The 15206-nt window shown below is 27.5% G+C and overlaps 1 protein-coding gene and 1 long non-coding RNA gene across 2 annotated transcripts; both read right to left on the bottom strand.

Annotated features, from left to right (window-relative positions):
• Nucleotides 1–563: 563 nt before the first annotated feature.
• On the bottom strand, nt 564–2038 carry LOC129309662 (protein DEEPER ROOTING 1-like). Its single transcript, XM_054951320.1, has 4 exons — nt 1961–2038; nt 1373–1823; nt 1099–1270; nt 564–804 (listed from the first exon to the last, which is right to left on the bottom strand). The coding sequence occupies exons 2-4, from the start codon at nt 1448–1450 to the stop codon at nt 785–787; spliced, it is 270 nt and encodes an 89-aa protein (XP_054807295.1). The 5' UTR covers nt 1451–1823; nt 1961–2038; the 3' UTR covers nt 564–784.
• A 5805-nt stretch (nt 2039–7843) lies between these two features.
• LOC129308166 (uncharacterized) lies at nt 7844–9536 on the bottom strand. Its single transcript, XR_008592555.1, has 3 exons — nt 9244–9536; nt 8517–8582; nt 7844–7967 (listed from the first exon to the last, which is right to left on the bottom strand). It is a non-coding gene; the product is annotated as an uncharacterized LOC129308166 (long non-coding RNA).
• Between the last annotated feature and the right edge of the window lie 5670 nt (nt 9537–15206).

Below are 15206 nucleotides of genomic sequence, written 5' to 3'. Positions count from 1 at the left end.
ACAACTCTACGTGAACCTAATATCAAGCAACAATGAATTCTTCATTTATTTCCAATGATGTATTCTCGTTCAAGCCCATTGGCTAAACCAACATTCCAAAGCAAACAGATCATTTGTAGTACTGCTACTGCATCTTCTGTAGCAGAGAGAAATATTAGTAACTGTTTAACGATAAATGCTATTCTTGAAATTAACAGGATTATATTCAGTTGTTCAATTGAACAGCATAGACGGTATAAACTAATTCAAATGTCCAAATTGCTCGATTGAACAATTAAAATATCCGCTCTCAGTTTTAGCTGTCTCTAAGGTTGAAAGTTTATTTTTTAACCAAAAAAACAAAAGTGTTTCAGAAACACTCTTTTTTTCAAACCAAAACATAGACCACACATCTGCTTCCAAAAATTCCCCAATCCATGTAAGGCTTTTAAAAACACTATGGTCTATGTAATGCTTCCCTGTTCCCTCAAAGATTGGCATTTTATTTTATTTTCGGTGAAGATCCCTCAAAGCTAGGAATCCTACCAAAAAGTCTGTTGTTATAAAGAAAATCACTCAACCGGGGCTAAAATCTTTTGCATGAAATTGCAACATGCTTTCTGGCATGCTTGAGCTGTAGAGGCTCTTGATTTTTCAAGGTTCATCCTCCAATTTGTCACATTATTCCTTGGCTTATTCATACACCCGGAATTGTTAGTATTTGGTATAGATCAACTTGCATTCTGCTTCAGCTATCACTTCAATAAACAGAGTTGTGCAGAATCAGAATATGAGAAGAAGCCATTTATATCTCAAGAACAATATCTGCAACCAGGAAATATACACATATTCAGAACAGCATCGTTACTATGTATCTTGCCCTCTTTTTTGCCCTCCTCAAAGAATGAGGGAACTCTCTGGGAGAAAAGGGGCAAAATTGCAAATAATTAAAAGGACGTAAATGTACGCTCAGTTACTGGCAAAAATTATGCAGCCATAGATGTTTGTGTTCAAGCACCTTAAGTACTCGAGCATGCAACATAAATTTACATGAATATAATAGATTTTGGTTGGTTATATTTCTTAGGGATAAAGAATAAATATAATAGTAGTACTTACATTCAGAATCTGTCTTGACCCATTTACTGCCATTGTCTGCAGCAGGATTGTTGAATTCGTCGTCATCATTGTCAGATTTGGTCATCTGTTTGTCCTTGAGGTGCTTCTTTAAAACCATCGTTGAACTTGAACCATGGGGATGTATCTTCTTATTGAGTATTGCCCTAAAAATCTGTAGTCAAAAACAGATCAAAGAGTGAGATAATCAATCCTAAACGAAGTATCTTATATATAGCTAAGTTAAGGTCTAAGAGGACGACAACACTGGCGTCACCTTCTCCATTCTGCTCTCTGTGGAGAGTGGATCTTTGAAAAAGTGTGTTCGTTGAAGATTACTTCTGCAAACAAACATCTTCTTGAGAAGAAAAGTGAGTGATTTCTTGCCAATTGCACTCTTGTTATTCTCCAAACAAAGATCTTTTCCCCTGCAGGGAATTAAAGTGCTGTGTGGGAATAATGTCTCTTTCTTTTCACAGTTTGAACAATTATTCGTGTGATCAGCGGAGGATTCTTCCCGCAAACATATCTGCAATGCATTCTGAAAATTGCCTTCTTCTTGTTCGTCAGGCGTAGGGTCTTGCACGCAATCTTGAGAGCAGGATGAGTCCTCTGCAATAATTCTTTCAGAATCGTCCTTCAAACCGTTGTTTCCAAAGGTCCAATTGTAAGGAGTGCATGTGGCCAGTCACTGAACTCGTCTTTGATAGGTTCATCCGCTACAAAATCTGGTAGGAAAGTTAATCATCAAAATTCAAACCTTAATCCTACCTGCCTTATATTGTGCATATCATCAAAATCTGGGAAAAAGGTTCATTCAATTGAGACAGATACTAGTATGATAGAAAGAGTGGAGAATGCGTACTGGTAGATGAAACAGAGTCTGGTTTGTTCTTCGCCTTACTGCCATTGAGCTTGTTGCGCATCCAATTTAGTAGCTGCAAGTAAAAGAAGAAACGACAGATTTGGTCAAGATTTAGAAGAACTACCAAGTGAATAGGAATTGAGTAGGAAGAGAAATCAAAATTGGGTTACCTTCATTTTGAATGAAGAAGCTAATTGGCGTGCCATAAGACAGTTAAGGGGTGAGATGCGGAAGAGTATAAATAGAAAGGGAGGTGGGGTGTGGTGTGGTTTGAATTTTACGGCAACCAACCAAGTTGATGCCTCTGGTTCAAGTTCCCAAACCCAGCCTTTTGCCGCCACTTTCTCTCTCGTCTTTTTCTTCGCTGCATCATCACAAATTATACATGGGCATCTATAATTTTAAAATATATTTATAGGGTTTAAATATATTTCTAATATTTCTTGGTGAAATATATATTTTTGATATATCAGTCTAACTAAAATATGTAAATATTTTTAAAAACTGCACGAATCTAACAAGATTATGTGTAGAGAAAATTAAAAGAATGAAAAAAATTGCAGTAGGGTTTAAATAAGTTACAATATTTATAGTCTAAGAATAGTATCTCCTTAATTAGTTAATATTGATTTGATGATTAGGATGCCACTTGTATTGCAGAAAGTTAAAAAAAAAAAATCACCTTTTAGTGAATATTTGCTATAGTCTATAGATTTGTGTTGCATCAATACTACATAATAATTGATTGAGTTTATGTTAATTATGACTGATATATATTTTAGAGTTTAAACTAAAACCTCTTAATGTAACTAACGAAGAAAAATAACTACAGTTACACACAGAGTGACTAACGAGATTTAAGGGGTCATGTGAGTCACGTAGACTTTGATTTCACAAACTTAATATGGTGTCACGGACATGTCTGGATTCTGACAGGCCTATCTCATTTCCCACAAATATATGGTGTATAGAAGTTATCATTGCTTTAAGCTATTTTGTTCTTAGATATTTGTTAACATTGCATAATTCTTCATTGAATATGAGCGCAGCACAATACAGTCTATACACGCACGATAATCAAGTATCGCTTTGGTTTAATCAATTTTTACATGAAAAATATTTAGATATACTCCTTTTCTTAAAAAATATAAAATAATTTTTATATATTTAGATATTTAAAAATATAAAGCGTTTTTAATATTTTAAGGTATAATTAATATACTTTTTTTAAAAATATCTCTAATAAATAAATTATTTTATATTTATTTTAAAATAAAGTACTATATTAAATAAAAATAAACATAAAAATATAATATTAGTTTAAAAATAATTAATTACTTTATTATATATATAATTTAGTTAAAATTATTTTTTATTTTTAAACGAAAGAAGTAATTTATTTATATTTTTAATGATTATTCACTTTCCTTTTGAATGCATGGCCTTGTTTTATAACATAAAGATGAGGGCCTTAAAAATTATATTTTGTTTTGACTTCTGTCATGATTATTATACTTAAAGCCACTGAACGTGGCTATGTGAAAAAAGAATATACTTTTAAATTTTAATTCTTAATTTTTTAATTATTAATCTGTATTTAAATGTTGATTTAAAATAACTCGGTAAATAATTTTGTATTTTATAATTTTTTTACTCGCAACAAGTCAATCACTATAGTTTTTGGACTTGAAAGAATTCAATCTCTAATTCGTTCACTAAATAAGTTACAAGGACATTGAGTTATTTCAATCAAAGCTGAGAGACTAAACCAATAATTAAAAAACTCTAAGAACTAAATGTTGCATCTTCCCTTGCTATATATTTAAGCTAGTGCATTTTAAAAATTATATAAAATATGATAAATAAGTTGCATTATTCACTATTTATGAACAAGAAGTTGAACTTTTTATAGTTTCTGCAACATTAAATCAATATATATTATAAATTTTATTAAAAATTGTGTTATCCGGCGTTATGAATAATTAAAGCAGTTTATTTCAGACTTTATGCAAAATATACAAGAGAATAACCCAATATTACAACATTAATCATTTAACCTGTTCTGAGCGAGAGAAGGATACAGGAGACACTGACATGTTCTGGAACATTTCATTTGCTTCAGCGTTATTATGGAGTATGCATGAGAAGTTGTGGTCACTTCTATATAGAATCCCTTGGATCATATTTCTCGCGCACATGACAAAAGAACCCAAGACCTGATCCATGCATTCTCGCGCCACGCATATATGCTTTTCTTTTTCTTTAATTTTTTGTTTGATATTGTTTAATTTCACTTGAAAGTGACAATTTTAATTTACGCAGAAGTTTAGCCAGAGGTGAATTGCTGTTTAAAAGCAGCCAAGCATGTTTCAGAAATGAATGGTTAACAAAATTTGTGAGCAGGGTTTGCGGAGGGTGTCTCTCACTAACCGGACCCCTGCGTTTCCGCTGTGTCGCATCACCACCGCCATTCCTTTTAAATACCGAAACCGGAAATCCCCTTACATGCTGTCTCATTCTCAACCACCATCATGGTATTCATTATATTAATTAGCATCTGCATACTATAAAACACTTTTAATTCAAGTGAACATCCATATTCCAGAGTATGTCAATGGCTAAAGTGAGGTTTGCTCAATCATGTCTGGCAAAAAAAAAAAAAAAATCACAGAGATCAAAAGATTATGTAATCAAAAGAATCAACTAACCATCAATTCTGCACTCTTTTTTTTTCTTTATATATATATATATATAAATGTCACTTCTAACTTTTTTTTTACTTTAATTTATAAGGCATTTTTTAATAAAATTACACAAGCTAATTAAGTTCGTTAAATATAACTTATAATCTTATATTTTTTATAAACTTCAAAAGAAAACCTTTGTTAATAAGAGAGTGAGTAAAAAATTTATTTAAAGAATGAAATAATGAAGGATAATATTAGAATAATAATTGTTAATGATTAATGATCATTTTTTGTGAAAAAGTCTGATATATTATGGGAAATCAAATTACATTTAAAAATATCTTATAAATTATAATAAAGACAATACCTTACTGTTTACTGAAATTAAGGAGATGTAATTAAATTATTGATATTGTACAAAAGGAAAGAAATTTCTTAATATATCCTAATCAAATGTATTAGTTTTTCAAAATATTTTCTCTTTTATATGTTACTTTTTATTCTACACATAAAAATTGTAGAAAAAAATTGAAAAAAATTAATTAATAATTACTCACTCATTTTAAATTATAAGACAACTTAAAAAAATTATCCTAAAATATAAGATAATTTGAAAAAAATAAAATTTCAACATTATCCTTCAAGTGTTGAGAGAATTAAAATGATATTATAGCAAAATAATTAAGTATGTAGGGATATTTTTAAAATTTTATATTGTTTTTATGAAAAAGCAAGTTTGTGTAGTGTCATTATAGTTTTTTATTGCTGTTAAAAATAGGGAACAACTGGCCAGGAATGGGGAGAGAAAAAATAGGTAAGATTAACGAAATGATATCACATTTTAACTCAAAAGCTTAAAAATTAAGTTTATAGATACTTTCTCTTAATTATATATTAATTATTAAGTTTAATTTTATTCAATATAAAAATTTTTATAATCTTAAGTCCAATTAGATAGCTTAATTTTATACAAAATTAAAAAAATTATGTCATACCTTAACTTAAAATTTGAAAATTTAAGTTTATGGACTGCTTTTTTATTACATATTAATTATTATATTTAATTTTATTTGATGTGAAATTAGTTTTAAGTCTGTTTATATTTAAACAATTTAATAATTTTATTTTATTTAAAATTATCTTTTGGATGGAGGGAGTAGTTTTATTAAAAATCATCAGTTCCTTGTAAAAACTAAAGTGATTATATATATAATTAGATGGGGTTAATAAAAAAAAAAAAAGGTCAGGTGAAAAGTAAAACTCGCACTTTGATGAAAAGCCAAGTCGAGAAACTAGATCCAGAAGTATCTGTGGCAGAGTGATTCTTTGATTTTCTTCGCAGATTAGAAAATCCAAGGTTTGAGAAATCAAGCATGAAAAATCATGATAATAGGGAATGGTTCAAGTGGTGCAAACACAGGACACGAAGATTGGGTGTCGCTGAGGAGGCGGCTTCCAGGAGGTGGGAGGCACGTGAATGTGTTGGCGATAAGAGTAACGGAAAACGAAGCCATGTGAGGTGAAAGGAGGGCCACGTGTCAAATAAAAGGCGCGAAGATCAAAACACTCGGGCCCTACCAGACCAACACGTGGCTCAAAGGTGAAGTCACTGAGATGCTCGTCATGGATGGTGACATGCAAATATACTGGAAGAATTACATCCAAAAATCATTTAAGGATACTATTCACAGGTAAAATCAATATAATATATATTATTATTAAAATAGAGACGTAATTTTTTTTAAATAACATTTATTATTAGTTTTTATTTATAAATAATTTACTTAAGTAATTTTTAATTGTGATTTTTCTAAATATCTATCACACTCACTTTGATTGTTGATTGTTGATTATTGCTCAAGATACGCCATGCAACACTACCTTTTCACTCCCTATCAAGTTATCATCACTCATTTGTGCCCTTCATTGATTTTCTTGATTATTTCTCATCCATTCATTTAACTCATTATTACAGCACTTTTGAATCTTAATTGCGCAATTAGTTTTTTTTTTTTTTATCTTTTCGTCTTGGGACCAAGCTCAAAGCCGTTACTGGATCAATCCTTAATATATTCTAGTTTGGATACTGAAATAAACTACATAAAACTTGGGTTGGCTAAATCCTTTTATACAATATCGAACTTACTGTTATATTTGATATCATGATGCAATGATTCTGGTCTTTACTCACAGCCTCCCATATGTTTGTCATTGATTTTGATTTTGATTTTAAGGATATTCTAGTTTTGATCAAATTAGATTTCATGTTGTTACCTATTTGATTTCATTGATTCAGTTCTATGATAATTTCAGATTTGGATTTGTCTTTCATCTTGAATTATCTGAAGCTTGTTTGTTCATAGCCACAAGTTCACAATTTTTCATCGATCTGGATTTCCGAGACAGCCCTAAACATTCATAGATTTTTATTTCTAGGCTGTTATGTTGCTGAATATAGTGGATTGAAATCGGAGAGGGTTTAAAATGTTCGTAAAGAATGGTTATCACAAAACCAGTCAATCTCTTTTTTTCTTTCTTTCTCTAAACGTTATATCATCTTGAGCTATAATTACATGGATGTAATTCATCCATTTTTCTATTTCATTGATGTCCTGTGCAATGGGAGGATATGTACTTCGTCTGTTTAAAAATATAAAGTATTTTTAATTCAATATCACATCTCAATAAAATATTTATCTATTTTTAAATTAACTATTACTTTTTATACTTACTCCTATTAAATACCCTGCAATAAATATAAAATTATTCATCAATAAAGATAATCTTAAAAAAAGACAATAATTACACATCAAAAGATTAAAAATATCTTATAGTTTTAAGCACTTAACTTCTTAAAAAATATCTTATATTTTTTAATGAAGGAAATAAGATTTAGTTAGGAAACAAATATCAATGACCAAATGTGGCCACTAGATGTAACACCCTCAAATTTACAGACCGATTTTTCGCAAATTATTAAAACCATTATCATGGTAGAAAATTTTCTTACCATGATACATCCAAGACAATATACCACAGGTCTTAAAATATTTAAAAAAAGCAATTAGAACCATAAGGGACAGTCAGGATCCTCATGGCATGATATTTAAATTAGGTCACGAATCAAGAGAGACAAACATAATCCTCTTGGTCAAATAAATACTTTAATAAAAAGGATTAGAGTTTACATGCTTCACAAAGAAGATATATCCTAAGTTGGCACAAGATACATTGTATAATCCAAAATAAGAGGCAACGTAAAAGATGGTGTTTCATACACCATAGTTACACCTCTAGTGTTTTCTCGGCCGGACTCGCTCCTGTAAAAATATTAACCACGGGGAATGAGACTTAAAAGTCCCAGTAACCAAAAATTAATATGTAATGATGCATGCGGATGTAACTAATCATGCGATTGCTAAGTGGGCACACAAAACATTTAACCGAACAATACTTTCAAACAAACCGAACAAGTATTTAATTTGCATGACTGCACCTTATATCCTCCTTTTGCCATGCTCGGACGCCAAATCACCCGGCCAAAGGTGAGTTGGACCAAGCGACACGCCACTCATTGGGTCCAATGAGGGCTTACCACGTGGTAATAATTAACCGAACAGAAATTTCCATTAACACCATACATTAAAAGACCCTGACAAGTCATGCATCATTCAAATATCCAAACAGGAATATATCCGAACAATAATATCTCATCATGATAAACAAAGATAAATTTTTAACCCACTTGACAATAATTTCAAACAAGTATATACAGTATTTATTTTTAATAATTTATAATTTTTCCAAACAACAAAACAACACATAACCATTCACAAACACACTCATCACAACACATTAATAATGGTTACCTTGTGTCTTGAATAACAAGTTCCCCTTCACAACTCCTTTTTCACCACTATCTTTGTCAATATAATCTACATAATTATTTCACAATACTATATATTAATTTTACATTAAAATAAATAACTCTAATTTAAATAGTTAGAAAGTCTTAGATCTATAATCCATATTAACACTAATTTAAGATTTATGCCTCATTTAACTTCCCAAATTCTTTTCTAAAATTCTCGTACCCTAATAAACTATTTTTTTATCCTCAAATCACTTCTAGTATCACAATTTCATCCTTCTATATTCTAAAAATTCATCCAAAAATAAATTAAATTTTAAAATTATCCTGAAGCCTCAAATCACCTTTCTATAACCTCAAAAATACCTATTCATACTTAAATAAATATTTAATAATCATAGATTTATCCCTACATCTCAGATTCCACATAAATTCAATCATATAGATCTAGATTTTAACTCAAAAATTCTTAAACATGAGTTTCAACCTCAAGAAAATATTCTATAATATTTATTATATCCCTAAGAGTTTTAACCTATATTTTTAATCCATCATATCATCAGATTAACTATCCTATAGAAAAATCCTAATCAAAATATTTACTCTATCCTATAAAATAATCATATCACTAGAAAGCTAATATTATTTAGAAAATAACCATAAAATTAATTTTGTAATTAAATAAATTTTTAAATGCTAATCTAAATAGGAAAGTTAGAACATACCTGAAGAAAAAGAAAATAATCCCCCCTTGCGAGAAAACGCCGAGCAACGTGAGAGGAAGAGAGAAAAATAATATAAAAATGGGATTGTGAGTCCCAAAATTATATTAAAAAAATCTATAGGTTTGAATTTAATTATTCAAACCTTTGGGCCAAAAGTTGCAATTTCCTCTAAATTACATCTTAGCCTCTCATGCTTCCTAATGCACACACCCCCTCCTTTTTATACATGAAGGCACCTCTTCTCTTCCCTCATCTAACCAATGTGGGACTTAGAAACAACAACCTTCCACCCCCTTTTTTTTGTTCCTTCTACCTTCTCTTTTTTTAACACACAAAAAAATTTATTTATGTATTATATCTTAACTAAATATTGCTTATGTGGTTTTAAATTTAAATTTTTAAATTCATAATTAAATACCTAATCATAATATTATTTCTAAATAACCTCAAATAATATAAATTCCTATTATTATCATTTTTTTCCTCAAAACCTAAATTCCATAATTTTTTATTATATAAAAAATCAGGATGTTACACTAGACACGAAGTATAGTAGATTTTGCAAGAAGAGTAAACCTTAGCCGTTAATCAAATCGATCACAAGATTCAAATCATCAATTTTTCAGCTCGTATAGTCCTTTCTTGTCATTCTATCTCATTCCTCAACCTCTCCCGTTCTCGACTTTTTCATCCAGTTACGTCTAAGGATGAAAATAGGCTAGATTTTTATCAAGGATTTACATTCTCACTTGTTTCAAGTTCAATTTAACTTACTTATTAAATAAGTTTAAACTTTTAATTAAACCTATTTAATTAAATAGGTCAGATTTAGTTTTTCAATATCTAACTTAAGAGTTCAATAGGTCAACCTATTTACACAAACAAGTGTACTATATCACACACACATCGATTTCACAATTTAATTTTTAACCAATCTACTTTTTATACTTTTAATTATGTTTTCAATCAGATTGGACTTATATATTAATTTTAATGTTATTGCTTTATTATTGTATTATACTGTAATTAGTAACTCTTTTAATTATTATACTCCCTTTGTTAAAAAATGTAAGGTATTTTTTGAGGAGTTGGATATTTAAAAATATAAGATATTTTTATTCTTTTGAATCGTAATCATTACTTTTTTTAAAAAGTGTACATATTAATGAATGACTTTATATTTTTTGTAAAGTATTTAATATGATAAATATAAAAAAATAGAATTAGTTTGAAAGTAAGTAATTACTTTATTGGAGGTAAAATTTAGTTAAAAATACCTTATATTGTTAAATGAAGGAAGCATATTGTAATTGATAAATCAAGTTATATATTTATACTAATAGTCCTAAAATATATTTGATACATTTAAAATTAAAATGCAAGATTATTTAAAAAGCTTATTTTTAATAAGCTTATAAATAGATTTTCAAGTTAAACCAAACTTTAGGTAAGCTCAGATCTAAGTTGTGAGAAAAACTTTATATAAACTTTATGTGAGGTTTAAGTTTTTATCATCTTCAAGTCTCTTTGACCAAAGTTTAACTTAGCCTAATATATTCCCATCGCTAGGTCTATACTCAAGTCTCTCGTCTCTCCTTAGCCATTCTGTTCTTAGCCAGTCTTTGTTGAAGTTTCTAATTCCAACCCAACCGCATCCAGCTGGCTTGTCCTCGTCTTCTTCATTTTCTAGTCTTTCAAGTTAATTATCAAACTTGTCTTGGGGTCTCTTAACGGATGGTGTTGTGTTGGATTCGAATGGACGGTTAAAATTTGTCTAACGAATAATATAATCTGCTCAGCATGCACCTCGGGAATTTTTGCACGTACGGGATGTTATTTTAATGAAGTTTTAATTTCTCTCAGACTTTCAATTTGCCAGTTTCCTACTCCTAATTAAATAAAGTTTTAATGCTATGATAATTATTTGTTTTAAATATTTTTAAAAATATTAAAAAAATAAACACAAGAGATTACTTAATACACTTTCATTTTTATTTTTTAATGCTTTATCTCGTTTTAATAATAATAGGAAAATAATTCATTGTAGTGCTATCTTACTTGAAAAAATTCTTAACTTTTTTAGATAAAAATTAAATTTGGCTCATAAAAAATTACAATAAAATAATATTAATTAATTTTTGCACGAAACTGTATATAAATATTTTTTAAAATGGTTTACATTATTTATAGTGCAAGACAATTACAAATGAAATAAATAATTAAACTACTGCATCCTTAATTGAAAAAATAATTAGTATACAGTAATTTATAGCATCATTGCATTGGAAGGATAATATTCTCAACGATAATATGAGTGTAATCTAAAATTCAACTCGAATAAATTTAAAAATTGTAAAGTTGAGTTTTAGAAGATTGATTGTTTTTTTCAATTCAACCCAAAAAATATATAGCCGAGATATCTGACACATATTCATACTAAATATTTAATTAATTTTTTTAAAATTTAGTTCATTTTGTGCTTAGAAATTACACATGTATTTAAGTGCATCGTTATAGATATTTTCTTAAAAGAGTAAGAAGATTCATATCGTTATATTAAATTAAAATATATGAATGACATCGACGATGTAGCACATGGGACATTAGACATGGCCAATTTAGTTGATATAAAAAAGGAGAATTTCAATTAAGAATCAAAGATGTGACTTAATTATTAATAGATCTCAAAAAATTTGAAACTTCAATTTAATCTAGGTGGACTAAAGTGAAAATGATTTCAATGATAAAAAAAATTAAACTACATTTTACTTGTTAGTTTGGTTCGAGATGTTGAATTATTAGTTTTTAATTTATTTTACTTCACTTGTTAATTTTTGAATATAAGTTGTAAATTATATGACTTCCTATCAATAATCATATAAGACTTAAACATTATTTAAACATCAGTTGTTCAATCAATTTATCACATAAGTAGTAACGTTAATTATTAAATTTTCTTACTTTACTTATTAATTTACTAACATTAATTATAAATAACAAGACATGTTAGTAATTTATAATTAATGTTAGTAAATTAATAATTAAAATTATTAAATTAACAATGGACATCGCTGCTTGTCTAAAAAACTGATTAAACAACTGATGTTTAAGTTTTGTATAACTATTAATAAGTCAAATCATGTAATTTATAACTTATATTGATAAATTAATAAGTGAAGTAAATAAATTAACAACTGATAATTCTATATCTCAGACAAAATTAACAAATAAATGATACTTTAGTTTTTTCATTATTAAAATTATTTTCACTTTAGTCCTCTTGAATTGAACCAAATTTTCAAATTTTTTTAGGACTCATTAATAATTAAATCACATCTTTGATCCTTAGTTGAAATTTTCTCGTAAAAAACTTATTGATTTATGAAATGGGTTGATGGAATTTACATGCATTGTAAAATAAATTGAAAATGTTTAGATTCTTTTCATGGTGTCTTCAAATTTAATCATGATCATTTTCTATAAAATTTTCCTATTTTGTCTTGATTCTAAATGGGAGGGACCAGATATATTTTATCTTTATCACTACTTATATCAAGTAAGTATTATAATAAGTCTTGAATTTTAATTTAAAAGGATAAAATAACCATGAGTGCTAGGAGACACATTTCATTGTATTTGTACATGCTTTATTATAAATAGATTATATAATAGTAAATGATAATTGATAAATTGTTTTTATATAATCATCTGATTAGGTTAAATTTAAGTATTGTCGACTTTAATTAGAGATAACTTTTTCAAACACGTTTTGTGCATTCACATACGCATTTGAACTTGAGACTTTATATTTAAACGGTTGCATGACTCATTTCACTATGACAAGTGCCTGTTAGTAACAATTGGCAAGTTTTAATATCTCAATTATATAATATATTTATACAAACTTTACTGTTTAATGATTATGCATATATAAAATTACTGTACAATATTTATATACAGATAAAAAAATCCTCTGCGAACACGGGTTATTGCTAGTCAAAGTAGAAAAGATGGGTCCTTATTTTTACTGATCAGGAGTAATATGGGGCAATGGAAGATATGAAGTAAGTGGGAAGAGTGTAGGCAGGGTCTAAGAATGTTAATTCTTATGATCCAACCAAAAAAAAAAATGACTAATTTGATTTTGTTTTCTATTATTTTATGATTGATTTAACTTGAAGTCTCTATTATGAGTTGTTATATAAGTAAAGTACTCTTTTTATCTCAATATATAAAGTATTTTTAATTTAATTTTGCATATCAATAGAAGCTTATTATTTATTTAAAATTACATTAAATCAAAATAATTTTTTAATTTTTTTAATAATGTTAATTAATATGATGATGCCGGAGGATAAAGTATAAAATAAATATTTTTTCAAAAGATAAAATTATCTAATTATTTAAAATATCATGACACCCTTTATATTTAAAGACAAAATAAAATTTTAGAAAATACTCTATATATAGATACAGAAAGAGCATACTCATTACTCTTATATTAAATGTAAGAGTTGTATAACTAATTTACAAAAATTAAGAAAAGTAGTTAAGTGTGTTATTGATTAAAAAAAATACTCAATCTAGCTATTTTTATAAATCATTTCTAATTACTCTCTCTGTTAAAAATATAAGGTATTTTTAATCGAATCTCACCCCCTAATAAAATGGTAATATACTTTTAAATTAATCTTATTTTTTTATATTTAACTCTATTAAATATCTTACAATAATTTTAAAATTATTATCAGTAGAGGCACTTTTTTTAAAAAAGTAATGATTATATCTTAAAAGATTAAAAATGTCTTCTATTTTTGAACAGAAGGAGTAACTCACTAAAATCAAGATGAGTTAGTTAGAATAATAAAATTATCTTAAAAATAAATCACTTTTCAATTTTGTTCCTAAATTTTAAAAATAGTCATTTAAAATGTGAAAAGAATTTTCTTAAAAAGTTGAAATAGTGAACTTCTTTTAAGAATTTTTTTTAGGATAGTTTTATAATTATACATTAAAAGTTACAAAAAAAAAAAGCAAAATGACTTATATAAAGGACTAATAAAACCTTTTAAAATGTAAGTATTAATTTTTCTTAAAAAATCCCTTTCATCTAATAATTTATATTGAAAATTATTCGTATTAATTGTTGTTGATCGCACACATCAATGCGTACAATCAATGAGATGGTTTGGGAAAAAATAATAAACGTGAGAGAGAAATTATATTTTAAATTTCTTTTTTTAGCCCCAAATACTATAAGTTATGATATAGTTACAGACTTTAGGTGTAAAAAATCAATTCATATTTTCCAAAACACTCCTTCTAAAAATTTAAATTATTTATCCCATTTTTATATCTAAAAATTCATTCTTTCTATTGATATTCAACTGAGGATAAGAATGAAAAGCAAAAGCTAATTTTCATATATAACATATTTTGGTATTTTCTTTACTTTAACAAATAATTAAATTAATCAATTTTTATTATTAGTTAGTGATTTTCAATCTTGACCTATAAAATAAAAGGGAGAATTGTACCGTAGGCTCTAAAACAATAAAAAATTTTACTTTAGACTCAATATATTTTGATATTATATTGTAGGCCCAAGAACTTTTGTTGCAATTTTTCTTAAAAGTGAAAATATAATTTTGCCTTGGTGTGATTTGAAAACTTAGATAATGTATAACACAATGTCCATGGATATATAACACGATATTATTAAATTATTAACACAATATTCATGCATGTCCAGTTGATCTATAGGTTAAAATATACAAGTCACATTGAGCATATCCATGTGTGTCCAGTTGATTTATATGTTGATGAAAATAAAGTCACGCAGAGCATGTACAATACAATATCCATAGATGTAAAACATAATGTTCATAAATATATAATACAATATTCATAAATTCTCAAGACAATGTTAGTTGAGATTGTATGAATATTGTATTGTATATTAT

This window comes from Prosopis cineraria, unplaced genomic scaffold (assembly GCF_029017545.1).
Source record: "Prosopis cineraria cultivar Desert tree isolate PC_DT_omini unplaced genomic scaffold, ASM2901754v1 PC4, whole genome shotgun sequence".
Classification (NCBI taxonomy): domain Eukaryota; kingdom Viridiplantae; phylum Streptophyta; class Magnoliopsida; order Fabales; family Fabaceae; genus Prosopis; species Prosopis cineraria.
The sequence above is the reverse complement of the archived record's forward strand: the minus strand, read 5'-3'. Positions and strand labels throughout refer to the sequence as shown.

Excerpts from the sequence above, each read along its gene's own strand:
- LOC129309662 (XM_054951320.1), bottom strand. The coding sequence starts at position 1,450 with ATGTTTGTTTGCAGAAGTAATCTTCAACGAACACACTTTTTCAAAGAT. Across the intron at positions 1,271-1,372 it reads CAGAGAGCAGAATGGAGAAG|ATTTTTAGGGCAATACTCAA; the intron begins GTGACGCCAGTG and ends TTTTGACTACAG. Across the intron at positions 805-1,098 it reads GGTCAAGACAGATTCTGAAT|ATATTGTTCTTGAGATATAA; the intron begins GTAAGTACTACT and ends TCCTGGTTGCAG.